The sequence below is a fragment of the Scyliorhinus canicula genome, chromosome 7 (assembly GCF_902713615.1).
Source record: "Scyliorhinus canicula chromosome 7, sScyCan1.1, whole genome shotgun sequence".
Lineage (NCBI taxonomy): Eukaryota > Metazoa > Chordata > Chondrichthyes > Carcharhiniformes > Scyliorhinidae > Scyliorhinus > Scyliorhinus canicula.
Genome location: NC_052152.1, coordinates 168654237 through 168669571, shown reverse-complemented (window position 1 = coordinate 168669571; position 15335 = coordinate 168654237). Strand labels below are relative to the sequence as shown.

General features: G+C 46.8%; 1 protein-coding gene across 6 annotated transcripts in view; it reads left to right on the top strand.

Moving 5' to 3' along the window:
* LOC119969528 (extracellular sulfatase Sulf-2-like) overlaps nt 1-15335 on the top strand; it is a 433021-nt gene that overhangs the window by 399280 nt on the left and 18406 nt on the right. For all 6 annotated transcript variants that reach the window (XM_038803237.1, XM_038803240.1, XM_038803243.1 and 3 more), the window contains 4 exons: nt 486-658; nt 6021-6163; nt 8413-8536; nt 11241-11274. In XM_038803237.1, coding sequence (XP_038659165.1) covers nt 486-658; nt 6021-6163; nt 8413-8536; nt 11241-11274 — 474 coding nt within the window. The remainder of the gene's footprint in view (nt 1-485; nt 659-6020; nt 6164-8412; nt 8537-11240; nt 11275-15335) is intronic.

Below are 15335 nucleotides of genomic sequence, written 5' to 3'. Positions count from 1 at the left end.
GTTTGAAACAAACATGTTGGACTTTAACCTGGTGTTGTAAGACTTCTTACTGTGCTCACCCCAGTCCAACGCCGGCATATCCACATCATGTCTACCAATATTGTTGTCAGCATCTTTTACCTTGTTGAACACTGATACAACATATATATCAAACATTGTGGCCTCACCCTGCCCCTACAAGTATATAGCACTCCCTTTCTCCCTAATTGGTCCACCCCACCTCAAACTGCTTACTATTACACACTGGTGGAAGATATTTCAAGTTACCCTTTAAATTAACATGCAGTTTACATACCTTCTCAGACCTTCTGGATATCCAAAAGTATTCATGCTATGGTTAATGAGTACAAGAAGTAAAAGGCTAAATAATATTAATTCCACCCACCGCATGGATCCCACAATTATAAAAGAAAGTATCTAATAGCATGCATCAAAGTTATTAGAGTATTCTAACTTTATGTTCCTTCTTCTGCCCTTCATTTTAGGAAAGGAAGCCAGGATCAAAATGAAAATGTTTGGATGTTTAAGGATGAGAGAAAAAGGAAGAAGCTGCGAAAAATGCTGAAGAGACTGAGAAATAATGATACATGTAGTATGCCTGGCCTCACCTGTTTCACACACGACAACCAGCACTGGCAGACACCCCCATATTGGACACGTAAGGTCATAGGGCAGAAAGCAGTCAGCAGATTGCAATTTAAACTGAGCTGGATATAACCTGGTCCTACTTAAATCATACTTGTATAAAACAATGGTAAACCTAGAAGAGAACAAGAATCATTTGCATTTATTATACCTTTAAGAGGGAAAATAGCCACATCAGGATTAACCGATGCTGAGGTATAGTGGAAGCAATAGGGAAATGGTCCAAAATCATACTCAAATCAGCTTATAAGAAGACCTCTAAAAGTGAAGAGAGGGGTAGCTACATAGAAGGTTAGGGGTGAGTTCCACATGGTCATGCTGAAGTAAATGATGCCTCTGCCATTGATAATGGAATAGAACCCAAAGATGTGCAGGGTAGGTGGATTGGCCACGTTAAATTGCCCCTTAATTGGACAAAACAAAGAATTGGATACTCTAAATTTATATTTTTTTAAAAAGAGAGAATGGAATACAGTAAGGATAGGTGCACAGAAGGCCAAAGTTGGAGGGCTTAAAGACACAGGCGAAGATATAAGGTTGGAAGAGTCTTTGGAAATAGACTAAGATCAGTTATTGAAGGAATTTAGAAATTAAGAACTTAAAATGACTCACATGGTGAAGAGGGGACCAATGGAAGTTAGCAAGGTTTATAGATTCAGGACAAATGTGCAGTAAGTGGAGTTTTTTTTTAACAAACAATTTTTAATAAGGTATTTTTGGCATAACAAACAACCACAGTACAAAAAAACCATAGAATGCAAAGAACAGTAATCAAAAAACAGCCGGTGACATCCGTCCCTCCAAGGCCCGCCTATTTAACCCCCTACACTATACTACACTAGTGCCCCCCCCCGCTGACGATTAATTCTCCGCGAAGAAGTCAATGAATAGTTGCCACCCCTGGGCGAACCCTGACACACACTTTCTCAAGGCGAACTTGATCTTTTCCAGGTCGAGAAAGCTCGTCATGTCGGTTAAGCAGGCCTCTGACTTCGGAGACTTAGACTCCCTCCAAGCCAGTAGTATCCGTCGCCGGGCTACCAAGGAGGAGAAGGTCAGAACATCTGCCTCTCCCTCCTCCTGAACACCCAGGTCCTCCAACACCCCAAAGATCGCTACCCCTGGACTCACTTCCACCCTTGTCTTCAATACTCTGGACATGACATCCACAAACCCCTGTCCAGATCCCCTAAGTTTTGGGCATGCCCAGAACATGTGGACATGGTTCGCTGGTCCACCCGCACACCTGACACACTTGTCTTCCACCCCAAAAAATCTACTCATCCGAGTCGCTGTCATGTGTGCCCAGTGCACCACCTTAAACTGGATCAAGCCGAGCCTTGCGCATGTGGCGGTCGCATTGACCCTGCTCAGCGCCTCCGCCCATAGGCCGTCCTCCATCTTACCCCCCAGTTCCTCCTCCCATTTACGCTTCAGCTCCTCTGTATGCATCTCCTCCACCCCCATTAATTCTTTGTAGATGTCCGAGATGCTCCCCTCCCCCACCCATCCCCTAGACACTACCCTATCTTGAATTCCCCTTCGTGGCAGGAGTGGGAAGGATGGTACCTGCCTGCGCAGAAAGTCCCGCACCTGTAGATATCTGAAATCATTCCCTGCTGTCAGCCCGAACTTCTCCTCCAGCGCCCTTAAACTAGGAAACCTCCCTTCCGGAAACAGGTCCCCATCTTCTCAATCTCAGCCCTTTGCAATACCCAAAATCCCCCATCTAGGTTCCCCGGAGTGAACCAATGATTGTTACATATTGGGGACCAAACCAACGCCCTCACTGCACCAACAGATCTCCTCCATTGACCCCAGATCCTCAGGGCCACCACCACCATGGGGCTGGTAGAATATCTCGCTGGCAGGAACAGCAATGATGCCGTTATCAGCACCCCTAAGCTGGTGCCCCTGCATGAGGCCGCTTCCATCCGCCCCCAGGCCGCCCGTGTCCCCACCACCCATTTCCTTATCATCGCAATATTGGCTGCCCAGGAATAATTACTAAAATTTAGCACAGCAAACCCCCCCTCCCCCCGATTCCTCTCGAGCATCACCTTTTTCACCCGTGGGGACTTACCTGCCCAAACAAAGCCCAAAATGATTTTGTTGATCCTCTTTAAAAAAGACCGCAGTATGAAAATCGGGAGGCATTGGAACACAAATAAAAATCTCGGCAATATCGTCTGCATCCTCTCCGCCAGTGATAGCGGGAGCGCATCCCATCTCCGAAACTCGCCCCTCATCTGCTCAACCAGCCGGGACAAGTTCAACTTGTGTAACCGGCCCCAATCGTGCGCCACTTGTATCCCCAGATACCTAAAGTTGTTCCTCACTAACGTAAACGGTAGCTCCCCCAGCCGACCCTCCTGGCCTCTTGCCTCTGTGGTATCTCACTCTGTGGTAAACACCACTGGTAACACACTACACGTATTACAGTACTGCCACTGTACGACAGGTACCACAGTAAATCCCAGCCTCCTGACTCCTCCCAGCAGACGCCGTATAAAAGTGTATGCTCACCTGCGCTGCTTCCATTCTGGTTCCAGCTGCAGGAGGCTCAACATCTTGTGCAATAAAGCCTCAATAGTTTCACCATTTTCATCTTGTGGTCTTTGATGGTACATCACACTCTTCGTCATATTCCGTTTGTATCCCGAAAACCGGCCAAATTCCCCCAGATTCGTCATAATCTCCCTCATCCCTGCACCTGGATCTGCCACATATAGGAGTAAATCACCCGCATACAGCAATACCCTATGCTCCCCCCACCCTGAACCAGCCCTCTCTAGCCCCGAGAAGCTCTCAGAGCAATTGCCAGCGGCTCTATGGCTAGCGCAAACAGCATCGGGGAGAGGGAACATCCCTGTCTTGTCCCCTGGTACAACCTAAAATAGTCCGAGGTTGTCTTGTTTGTCCTTACACTAGCTTCCGAAGCCTGGCACAGCAGTCTGACTTAGTCGATAAAGCCCCTACCAAACCCAAAGCGTCCCAACACCTCCCACAAATAGTCCCACTCTACCCAGTCAAACGCCTTCCCCGGATCCATGGCCACAACTATCTCTACCTCCCTACCATCCGGGGGCATCATAATCACATTAAGCGGCAGCACGGTGGCGCAGTGGTTATAATTGCTGCTTACGGCGCTGAGGACCCGGCCCTGGGTCACTGTCCGTGTGGAGTTTGCACATTCTCCCCGTGTCTGCGTGGGTTTCACCCACACAACCCAAAGATGTGCAGGGTAGGCGGATTGGCCATGCTAAATTGCCCCTTAATTGGAAAAAATAATTGGGTACTCTAAATTTATATTTTTAAAAAATCATCACATTAAGCAACCTTAATGGTTGCCCTCGTCTCCGGCGCCACAAAATCTCCCACCTATTGTTCCCTATTCCCCTCCCACCCCCCACCCCCCTCACCACCCATCGAAATCACTTCTCTCATCAAACCAAGACTGAACAATCTCCTAATTACCATAGGAGACAGCCCAAGACAGACAGAGACCCCCACAGCACACCCCTCAATAGTGCAAATTAAAATAATACGAAATAAAACATAGAAAGCCCCCACCCACCACCCCCATCAAAACAAAACCCCAACAACGACCGAATATCATTTACTCCCCCGTCTTCACCCAAACTTCAAGGACAGACTAAAAACAAAGGACAACAATCAAACCATATATACATCATTCAAAAAAGAAAAAAGAGGAAAACGCTGCTGCTTAAGTCCAAAAAAGTCCTCAGTTCTGCGCCAGACCCTTCTTCTTGGCAAAGTCCATTGCCTCTTTGGGCAATTCAAAGTAGAGGTGCTGGTCCACATTGGTGACCCAGAGGTGCGCCGGGTAGAGGAGCCCAAATTTCACTTTCCTCTTAAACAGGATCTCCTTCACCTGCCTGAAGCCTGCCCTCCTTCTGGCCACCTCCACACTCAGGTCCTGATAGACACGCAGTATACTATTGTCCCACTTGCAGCTCCTGGTATGTTTGGCTCACTGGAGGACACACTCTTTGTCCAGAAATCTGTGGAACCTTGTGCAGTATGTTACGATTTAAGTATTGAATGTACGTGGATGTTTGCACATTTTTGCCTTTTTTGCTTTCTTTCTGTTGATGTCTGTAACTGTTTACAAAGCCAAAAACTACCTCAATAAAATTGTTTATTAAAAAAAAAGAAATCTGTGGAACCGCATCACCATCCGCCTTTGGGGGGGTCCCCCGGCTGTGCCTCCCTCGCCATTGCCCTGTCCACCTCCAGCGGCCGGGGAAAAGCCCCCTCCCCCAGAAGCTTCTGAAACATATTTACCACAAAAACGCCCGCATCAGCCCCCTCAGCCCCTTCAGGGAGACCGACAATTCTCAAATTCTGTCGATGCGAACTGTTCTCCAGCTCTTCCACTTTTTCTGACAGCCTCTTCTGTTGATCCTTCAGCATCCCGAACCTCCAGCTCGACCATCGTTTGGTGCTTCGCCTGGTCCGCCAGCACTTTCTCCAACTTCTGGATCGTCCGATCCTAGGCATCCAGCCTCCGTTCCATCCGATCAATCGACTCCTTTATTGGGTCGAAACAATTTCGTTTCTGTCTGGTGAAGCCCTCTTGAATGACCTGCATCAGCTCCTCCATCGATGGCTGGGCCGTCGCAGCAGGGGTCCGAACCTCGGCCATGTTAACTTCAGCAGCCTCTTCTACCTAGCCCTTGCTTATCTTTCTGCTTCTTCCCTTAAGCTCCCTTGTGGTTCTCCGTTCCATGCACCACTGTGTGGATCCAGTACATAAATGTCCACAGTTTCCCAGTCAAGACTCAAAACCACGATAAAGTCAGGGAAAAAGGTCCAAAAGCCCGGCCAGAGCGGGAGCCACCAAGTACACGACCTACTCCCTCATAGCCGCCACCGGAAGCCTCCAGTAAGTGGAGTTTTAATCAAATTGCGCTTTCTGCAAGATGCAGCTTGGGGACCCATCAAGGGGAGAATCGGTGAATTCTAATGTAAAGCCAAGAACACCGTGGATAAGTGTTGCAAAGACAGTAGGGACAGATGCGTGCTGTTGTGGAGCTGGAAAGAAACAGTTTTGCTGATGGGAGGAATATGAGGTTTGAAGTTCCAGCTCTGGTTTAAAACAGAAGAGTGAGGTTACCCATCATTAAATTCAATTTTAGTGAGTTGACAAGAGTAACGATTTTGGCAGGAGCTGAATAAACTGACTTGGATCATCAATTTCAGGAAATGTGGGTTCATTGACAAGCTGATGTTGGATATCAGTCTGAAATAGCTGGAGGGTCGATAGAAGTAATAAAGAGGAGGTTGGTGCCACCATCACGTATCTGGAAACTGACATATTATTTCTTTATCAAATTTATCTCCTGTTTTAGTGGGACCATTCTGTGCTTGCACCAGTGCAAATAACAACACTTACTGGTGTTTGAGGACCTACAATGAGACCCACAACTTCCTGTTCTGTGAGTTTGCCACTGGCTTCCTGGAGTACTTTGACCTCAACACAGACCCTTACCAGGTAAAATAGATCTTCAGCTCCAATGACACTGTCTAGAATGTTGGAACAACTTTGTCTGTCATAGTCATTGACTGAAAACAGCAATCACCTCCCAGTATTTTTAGGATTTTCACAACAGCTGCTAACTTGCAACAAAATCTGTGAGTGGCTAAGTAGCTGTTATTGAATGAAAGTTATTTTCATTGTTGCTCCATGAATTAACACTGGATTCATGGTACTCTGTATTTCAGCAACAGTACACAGTGATGTTTGAGGTGGTCAGCTGCACATTTTCAAACACCTTTTGCAGGTTTCATTTGGTGACACTAAGGTTTGTCTTTGAGTTTGTCTATCAACTTGCATCTGAAGACAGGCCCAGTTGGATACCAATCACTTTCTTGTGACATCCTGTGCCAACCACTTGCTCCTTCTTATTTATAAATATCACCTGGTGCCCCTTCCTTATAGTTATCAATTGCCCATTCTGGGGAGTTAGTACTGGAGCCTTGGTGAGACCACACTCAGTGTATTGTGAACAGTTCAGATCTGTATATTATAAAAAGGATGTAGGTGTACTGGAGAAGGTCCAAAAATGTTTTACCAGGATGATAACAAAGGTTATAACCTCTCAGATAACCTATCAGAAAAGACTTGACAGGTAGAACTATTTTCTCCTCGACTGAGGAATGACCTAATCAAAATATTCAATAGTATCAAATGATTTTGAGAGGTTAGATGTGGAGAAAATGTTACGACTTGCAAGTGAAACTAGAGTGAAAACTAGAGGTTGTTAATATATGATGATGAATAATAAATCTAGGGATTTAGGAGAAATGTTTTCCACCATGTGTATGGTTAGAATGTGGAACTTGCTACCACGGGGACCAATAGAAGCAAATAGATACATTCAAGGGGAAGTTAGAAGTATATGTTGATGGCCTATTTCAGTGCTGTGAATACTTATCAATGTCTGACTCGGGCTGGATGCAGACGCAGTGCTTCATACAACTTGTTGCCATGTGCACTCCGATATAAAGAGTCATGAAGTGCGTCCAACATGTGATTGCAAAGTAATGAGGAGCCAAGCACAAAACAATGTTCAATCACAAGCTTTGTGACTGCTATCATTGAGACTTCAGAAATTTATAATTAGTTACAGAAAACTGCTGGATTGCAGACTTAGAATTTGTTTGCCAAGAACACAGATGGCAAGCCTCAGTTAAATCACAGACACCTGAGGGACTATTCTTCTGCAGCCAGTTTGGACTGCAGCTCTGGTGTCAAGCAGCCCCTCTCATGGCCCTAACCTCCCGTCAAGGCTTCCAAAGAAGCCTACCCCCCACCCCCACCCCAGCCCCAATCCCAAGTTCCCTGATACCCTTCCCAAGCCCCGTGACCTAGCTTTACAGAGCTCCGAATATCTCCCTCTGACCTCTATATCTATTTTGTCTTTATATGGCCTCTGCTCACACTCTCAATCGACCCCCTCCCCCCCACAACCTTCCCCTCCCACTAACCACACCCCAGCTGATAGCCAACCTGTTGAGCAGGCCTGAGTTCTTCAGCAGAGAAACACTGGTAATGCCAGTCACCAGTACACACTGCGGAGGGCGGGTAATACTGATTGCCAAATTCCCTCCGGCGTTTGGATTCCCAGTCCCTTACAACTAAGTAAAAATTCAACACTCTTATTCCAGTCCTCACAATCTTCCTCAGCACTGCCTGTATTGCTGCATCTACTTTGCTGCTATAAATGAAAAGAATATTGATTCTGTGAAAAGGCGGAATCTTAGGCTCAAAGAATCTTTACAAAGTTATCACTGCACAAACTTGACAAACGCTGCCTGGAAAACAGACTTGAAGATGTGAGAAAAACAACAGCAAACTTACTTTAAGCCTCTGAAAAGATCCATCCTTGTGGACCAATTTTACGGCTGAGGCTGACGTGGGCACACGTCCTCCGTGCTAACTAAATTGTAGATGAGGTTTTAATCACCTTATTTACTGAATAGTATGAGGCCTGTTTCACAATGTTTGTGAAGTCTCCCAAAGTACTACTTGAAAAATTACACCAGTACTGAACTGTGGCTGAGACAAAAGTAATCTTTTAAACCACGGATATGAGCAATTACCAGGTGGACTGCATGTGTCCTCCAATACTCAATGGGATCCTATTGTGTCAATCCTGGTGGTGCAGACCAAATTAAATTATTTTAATACATAAATAATTGCCATTCCCTTTAATCAAAGTTCGTATTTTCCATTTGCAGCTGATGAATGCAGTGAACACATTAGATCGAGATGTTTTGAACCAGTTACATGTACAACTTATGGAATTACGAACCTGTCGTGGTTTTAAACAGTGTAACCCACGGACCAGGAATATGAGCACAGGTACAGAGATACTTATCAATATTCCCAGTGTAGAATATGGCACATGCATTGTAGCTACCACGTCTTGCAGCTTGAAATTAATTAGTTTACTTCTGAACAGGTGAGACAAATTAATTATTCATGGTCTTTAAGTTTGTAATTTATGGATCACACTGTAGAAAATGAAAGGCTGGTTAATAGTTCAGTTAAAATATTGTAGTTGAGTGCAAATTAATTCTGATAATTACATCAGGGAGCTGTTAACTTGGCAATACAAGTGATTTGAAGATAATGCCCTTATTAAAATTTATGGTTGACACTGACAGAATAATTAACTCGACTCGCAGTTCATTTCCCATATCCCATCAATATTAACATCCACAGGGACCAAACAAGCCAAAGGGCTAAATAGTTTGTTATAAATCTCAGCACTCTTTGAGTGAACTGGCTAAGTATTTGGAGTAACAGATCATTCTACTTGGACCTAGAAGCTGAAACTATGTGAGAAAATCAATACTTCCAAGCTCACACTAATTATTCCCAACTCTGTTTTCTTGCATGGTTTACTTTGGCCCAGATCTTTGCTCCCAGGTCAGATGTGCATAAATAGCAAAATTCTCTGTTCCATGAATCTGACCTTTAAAAATGTCCAACTATTAACTGACCCTCGAATGGATGGCCCATCATGTGCTCTCCCTCTGGGAAAATTGCCATTGTTGCTACCCTAATCAAAGTGTACTCTACTGAAAGCATAGAGTGAATTCTCAAGGCACTTTTACTGAGGAATGTTTCTACCTATTTTCAATAAAAGAGTATTTGTGGGGAGTGTTAATCCCCAATAATGGTCAGGTTGGGGTTGGGTCACGGAGACTAAAATGTTAGTAACCTGAATCTCCACCCTAATCCCCTCCAACCTGCCAACTTATTGTTTCACGTGAGATACCAGGGGGAGCTGGAAATTAGTTCCCTCCCAAGGTATGGGGTTGTGACTTAAATGGAGATGGCAACATCTTGTCACTACTATCTGATACAGATATTATGCAGTCATGTAGTTGCTGCCAAGACTTATTGGGTGGATAAGTAATGAACACTGCCATGTTCATTATTCCATCTCCTCGTCCTCTTCCCATCCATCTATCAGGATGTTGAACCTTAACCAGGTTCCTCGGATCTGCACACTGTCACAGCAAAACAGTGACAAAGAGGGAGGAAACTAATAGGGCTGTCAGTGATGACAGAGCACAGCAAGCCAATTGGAGTCACAGCCATAACATGCATGGCAACAAGCATGTGTGCAGAGCCATTTTCTCCACCAAATCTTACCAGTAATCATGGATGCTGTAGTGAAAATGGTGAGTGCATGAAAGCACACAGAAGTGAATGAGAGCTTTGTAATCTCAAATGCTCATGTCCCTTTCACCTTACATTTGTATGCATAGATAGTCACACTGAGTTAATACAGGGGAAGAGATGGGTCCAGCTGTCGCATGCTTTTCTGACCAGGCCCTTCAAGTTTTGGTTGAAAAGATCCAGAAGCATGTTGTAATATGCCTTTAAGGGATATCAGCATGAGATCATGTGACCCAGTTTTAGTTTCACTTTTCCTTTAAGCACAGCACACACCCACGTGGCTCTGGTACATTTAAGCGTTATACCTATGTATATCTATTATCATGTGCCTAATCTTAATAAATAAACCCACATGTGTTTACTTTGCATACTTTACGATCCACACTCCTCGGTTACCAAAATGCAACCAGAGTGGTGGCAGCTGTTGGTTTAAATGGCCAGCTGCCTCCATGAAAGAAGAATGTCTGAAACATACCCTGCCCCACGAAAATGGGAAGTGCCATGTTTGGGGATGGGACTTATGGGGCGGGATTCTCCGACCCGGTGGTGGGTCGGAGAATCCCCGGGGGGGTCGGCGTGAATCCCACCCCACCACCGGCTGCAGTATTTTCTGGTGCCGGTTTTCGGGTGGGGCCGGGATTCCTGCCACGCCGTTCGGGGGCCATTGACAGTGGCCCCCCTGGCGATTCTCCGGGCCCTCATGGGCCGAGCAGCCGTCCATTTTTGGTCAGTCCCACTGGCGTGGGTTACGTACGGTCCCAAACGGCGGGACCTGGCAGGTAAGTCAGCGGGGGCGGTCCTCGGGGAGGGGGGCGGGTGGGGGAGTGGCGCGGGGGAATCCGAACCCGAGGGAGGCCCTACAGTGGCCTGGCCCGCGATCGAGGCTCACTGATCTGCAGACGGGCGTGTTCCGTGGGGGCACATCTTCCTTCCGCGCCGGCCCCTGTAGGGCTCCGCCAGGGCAGGCGCAGAGAAGAGATCCCCCCGCGCATGCGGAAAAATACGCCGGCCAGACTGTGCATGCGCGAGATCACGACGGCCGTTCTGCGCATGTGCAAACTTGCACCATCCCTTCGCCGCCAGCTGGAGCGGCGCCATCCCCTCTTGCGTCCACCTAGCCCCCGAGACAGGTGAGAATTCCTCACCTTGGTGGCCCATTGACGCCGAGTCGTTGCCGCTAGTTTTCCTGCTGGCGTGGGGGACTTAGTCCCCTGAAGGGAGAATCTTGGCGATTTTTTGGTAGCTCCACTACATGATCAATAGTAGAAATCTGGGCCTCTGTGTCTATTCCAAATGAATCCAAATGATATTACCTAAATTTAAGTATGGCTGATGATCTCTTAATTGTTCTCAAAATTGTTGTTTCCCTGTATAGGAGGAAAAGATGAAGAAAATTTCAATCAATACAGGTAACTGTTTAATAAAATGGATCTTCACTTCTTTTCATCTAATAGAGTTTTATTTTTACTGATGAATATTTACCTATTTTCAATCAGAGATACAGGGTGCAATTCACTGGAAAAATGTCAAAATCCGGTTTTGGGCGCATTTAGCGGGATGTTTCGTGATGTCTGTAGTGCTGAGATTGCCAACTCTATTCAATGGCACTTTGCTGTTTATCTGAGCTTCAGGGAAATTCTCCACCTCTGGCCAGACTTCAAAGGTTTTCGGGCACTGCTGAATCCAGCAAGCAAATAAAAAGAGATTTACTTCCTGATCCGGTAGTCTCTTGCCCCAATTTAGCTTTCAGGTTCCCAAAGGTTTGGAAACCGGTTCGATTAATGTTCAATTTGAAGTAGTGAATAAAAATAAGGCAGCAAACGCATTGCAATATTTAAATCGCAAACCCATATCTTTGAGTTGAGTTTGCCAGCAGGACCGAGGCTCCTCACAGATTGGGCGCCATTTTGAAAGGCTCACCTGATCTCTAACCCCCCCCCCCCTTTCTGGACCCCGCAACGCTCTGCTTTCTGGAGCCCAACCTTCACCCACCCCCCCAACCTTTCTGCAGTCCCCTCAAAGCCCCCCCCCTCACTGCCCCTTTCATGGACATGTCCCCCCCCCCCCAGGCCCTGACCCTTGCAGTGCCAACCTGGCACCTTGGCACTGCCAGCCTGGCACCCATTGCAATGTGGTGGGAAAATTGCACCCATCGTTTATGGGGAGTTTTGACCTCCAAAAATGGTCGATCACGAGGACTAGAAATGTTAGAAATCTGAATTCCCACCCCAATCCACTGCAGCATGCCAAGTTTCAATCGCCATAACATAAGGAGCGGGAAACCAGTGCCCTTCCAAGATACGGGTTTGCGATACAAATGTTGCAATGCGTTTGCTGCCTTATTTTTATTCGCTACTTCAAATTGAACATTAACTGACCCGGTTTCCAAACCTTTGGGAACCTGAAAGCTAAATTGGGGCAAGAGACTACCAGATCAGGAAGTAAATCTCTTTTTATTTGCTTGCTGGATTCAGCAGGCCTGCCTTGTCAATTCCCACAAGCTGACACCAGTCAACCCAGTCTGCCTCTGATCTCCTCACCATGGCCTTTGATTATCCCTCCACCCCCACCCCACCCCAACCCCCTACCAAAGCCTCTGACCATCCCCTTGGGCCACTGATATTTCACCCCCCCCCCCACCCCAGAGACCTTTGAATGAACTTCCCCCAACCCTTCGATCTCCCCACATCCCCAGGCCATTAACCTCCCCAACTGCCCTATGAACTCGCCATCCACCCAGACCTCTAATCCACCCAAGCCTCCAGTTACCCCTAAATTCCCCGATCTCCAATTTGCCCTCATTCAGCTCTCTTGATTCCAAAATATTGTCCATATTGAGTGGACATTTGTTATACTTCTAAATAGTTTTGTTTCACATTTGTTATACTTCTAAATAGTTTTACTCTATTTCCAATGAGTTTACAAATTGTTTCCCAGTTAATCTTGTGATTTTCAGTAGATAACATCAGACTAAAATTGATTGATGAATTCAGTATTCTCCTGTTCACTATTTTAATAATAATAATGTGGAGATGCCGGCGTTGGACTGGGGTGAGCACAGTAAGAAGTCTTACAACACCAGGTTAAAGTCCAACAGGTTTGTTTCAAACACGAGCTTTCGGAGCACGGCTCCTTCTTCAGGTGAATGGAAAGGCTTGTTCCAGAAATGTTTATATAGACACAGTCAGAGATGCCCGGAATGCGAGCACCTGCAGGCAATCAAATCATCAAAGATGCAGAGAGAGAGGTAACTCCAGGTTAAAGAGGTGTGAATTGTCCCAAGCCAGTTCAGTCGGTAGGCCTCTGCAAGTCCAGGCTTGTTGGTGGGGGCCGAATGTAATGCGACATGAATCCCAGATCCCGGTTGAGTCCGCATTCATGCGTGCGGAACTTAGCTATAAGTTTTTGCTCAGCAATTTTGTGTTGTCGCGTCTCCTGAAGGCCTCCTTGTAGAATGCTGACCCGGAGATCAGAGGCTGAATGTCCTTGACTGCTGAAGTGTTCCCCAACTGGAAGGGAACAGTCCTGCCTGTTGATAGTCGCACGATGCCCGTTTATTCGTTGTCGCAGTGTCTGCATGGTCTCGCCAATGTACCATGCTTTGGGACATCCTTTCCTGCAGCGTATGAGGTAGACTACATTGGTCGAGTCGCACGAGTATGCGCCGCGTACCTGGTGGGTGGTGTTTCCACGTGTAATAGTGGTGTCCATGTCGATGATCTGGCATGTCTTGCAGAGATTACCCTGGCAGGGTTTTGTGGTGTTGTGGTTGCTGTTCTGAAGGCTGGGTAATTTGCTGCAAACAATGGTTTGTTTGAGGTTGCGCGGTTGTTTGAAGGCCAGTAGTGGGGGTGTGGGGATGACCTTGGCAAGATGTCCATCCTCGCTGATGATGTGTTGGAGGCTGCGAAGAAGATGTCGTAGTTTCTCCGCCCCAGGAAAGTACTGGACGACGAAGGGTACTCTGTCAATCCAGTACAATCTTCGTCGTCCAGTACTTTCCTGGGGCGGAGAAACTACGACATCTTCTTCGCAGCCTCCAACACATCATCAGCGAGGATGGACATCTTGCCAAGGTCATCCCCACACCCCCACTACTGGCCTTCAAACAACCGCGCAACCTCAAACAAACCATTGTTTGCAGCAAATTACCCAGCCTTCAGAACAGCAACCACAACACCACAAAACCCTGCCAGGGTAATCTCTGCAAGACATGCCAGATCATCGACATGGACACCACTATTACACGTGGAAACACCACCCACCAGGTACGCGGCGCATACTCGTGCGACTCGACCAATGTAGTCTACCTCATACGCTGCAGGAAAGGATGTCCCGAAGCATGGTACATTGGCGAGACCATGCAGACACTGCGACAACGAATAAACGGGCATCGTGCGACTATCAACAGGCAGGACTGTTCCCTTCCAGTTGGGGAACACTTCAGCAGTCAAGGACATTCAGCCTCTGATCTCCGGGTCAGCATTCTACAAGGAGGCCTTCAGGAGACGCGACAACGCAAAATTGCTGAGCAAAAACTTATAGCTAAGTTCCGCACGCATGAATGCGGACTCAACCGGGATCTGGGATTCATGTCGCATTACATTCGGCCCCCACCAACAAGCCTGGACTTGCAGAGGCCTACCGACTGAACTGGCTTGGGACAATTCACACCTCTTTAACCTGGAGTTACCTCTCTCTCTGCATCTTTGATGATTTGATTGCCTGCAGGTGCTCGCATTCCGGGCATCTCTGACTGTGTCTATATAAACATTTCTGGAACAAGCCTTTCCATTCACCTGAAGAAGGAGCCGTGCTCCGAAAGCTCGTGTTTGAAACAAACCTGTTGGACTTTAACCTGGTGTTGTAAGACTTCTTAATAATAATAAGCACTTATTGTCAAAATTTTTAATTTAGGCAGCACGGTAGCATGGTGGTTAGCATCAATGCTTCACAGCTCCAGGGTCCCAGGTTCGATTCCCGGCTGGGTCACTGTCTGTGCGGAGTCTGCACGTCCTCCCCGTGTGTGCGTGGGTTTTCTCCGGGTGCTCCGGTTTCCTCCCACAGTCCAAAGATGTGCGGGTTAGGTGGATTGGCCAGGCTAAATTGCCCTTAGTGTCCTAAAAAATAAGGTTAATGGGGTTGTTGGGTGACTGGTATAGGGTGGATACGTGGGCTTGAGTAGGGTGATCATTGCTCGGCACAACATCGAGGGCCGAAGGGCCTGTTCTGTGCTGTACTGTTCTAATTCTAATATTGTCTCACGTAGGCTTCAATGAAGTTACTGTGAAAAACCCCTGGTTGCCACATTCTGGCGCCAGTTTGGGGAAGCCAGTACGGGAATTGAACCCGTGCTGCTGGTCTTGTTCTGCATTGTAAGCCAGCTATTTAGCCCACTGAGCTAAATCAGCCCAAATCCCCCATTAAAACAATAGGCAAAGGAATACCATATGGGTATGGTAAGCCTTTA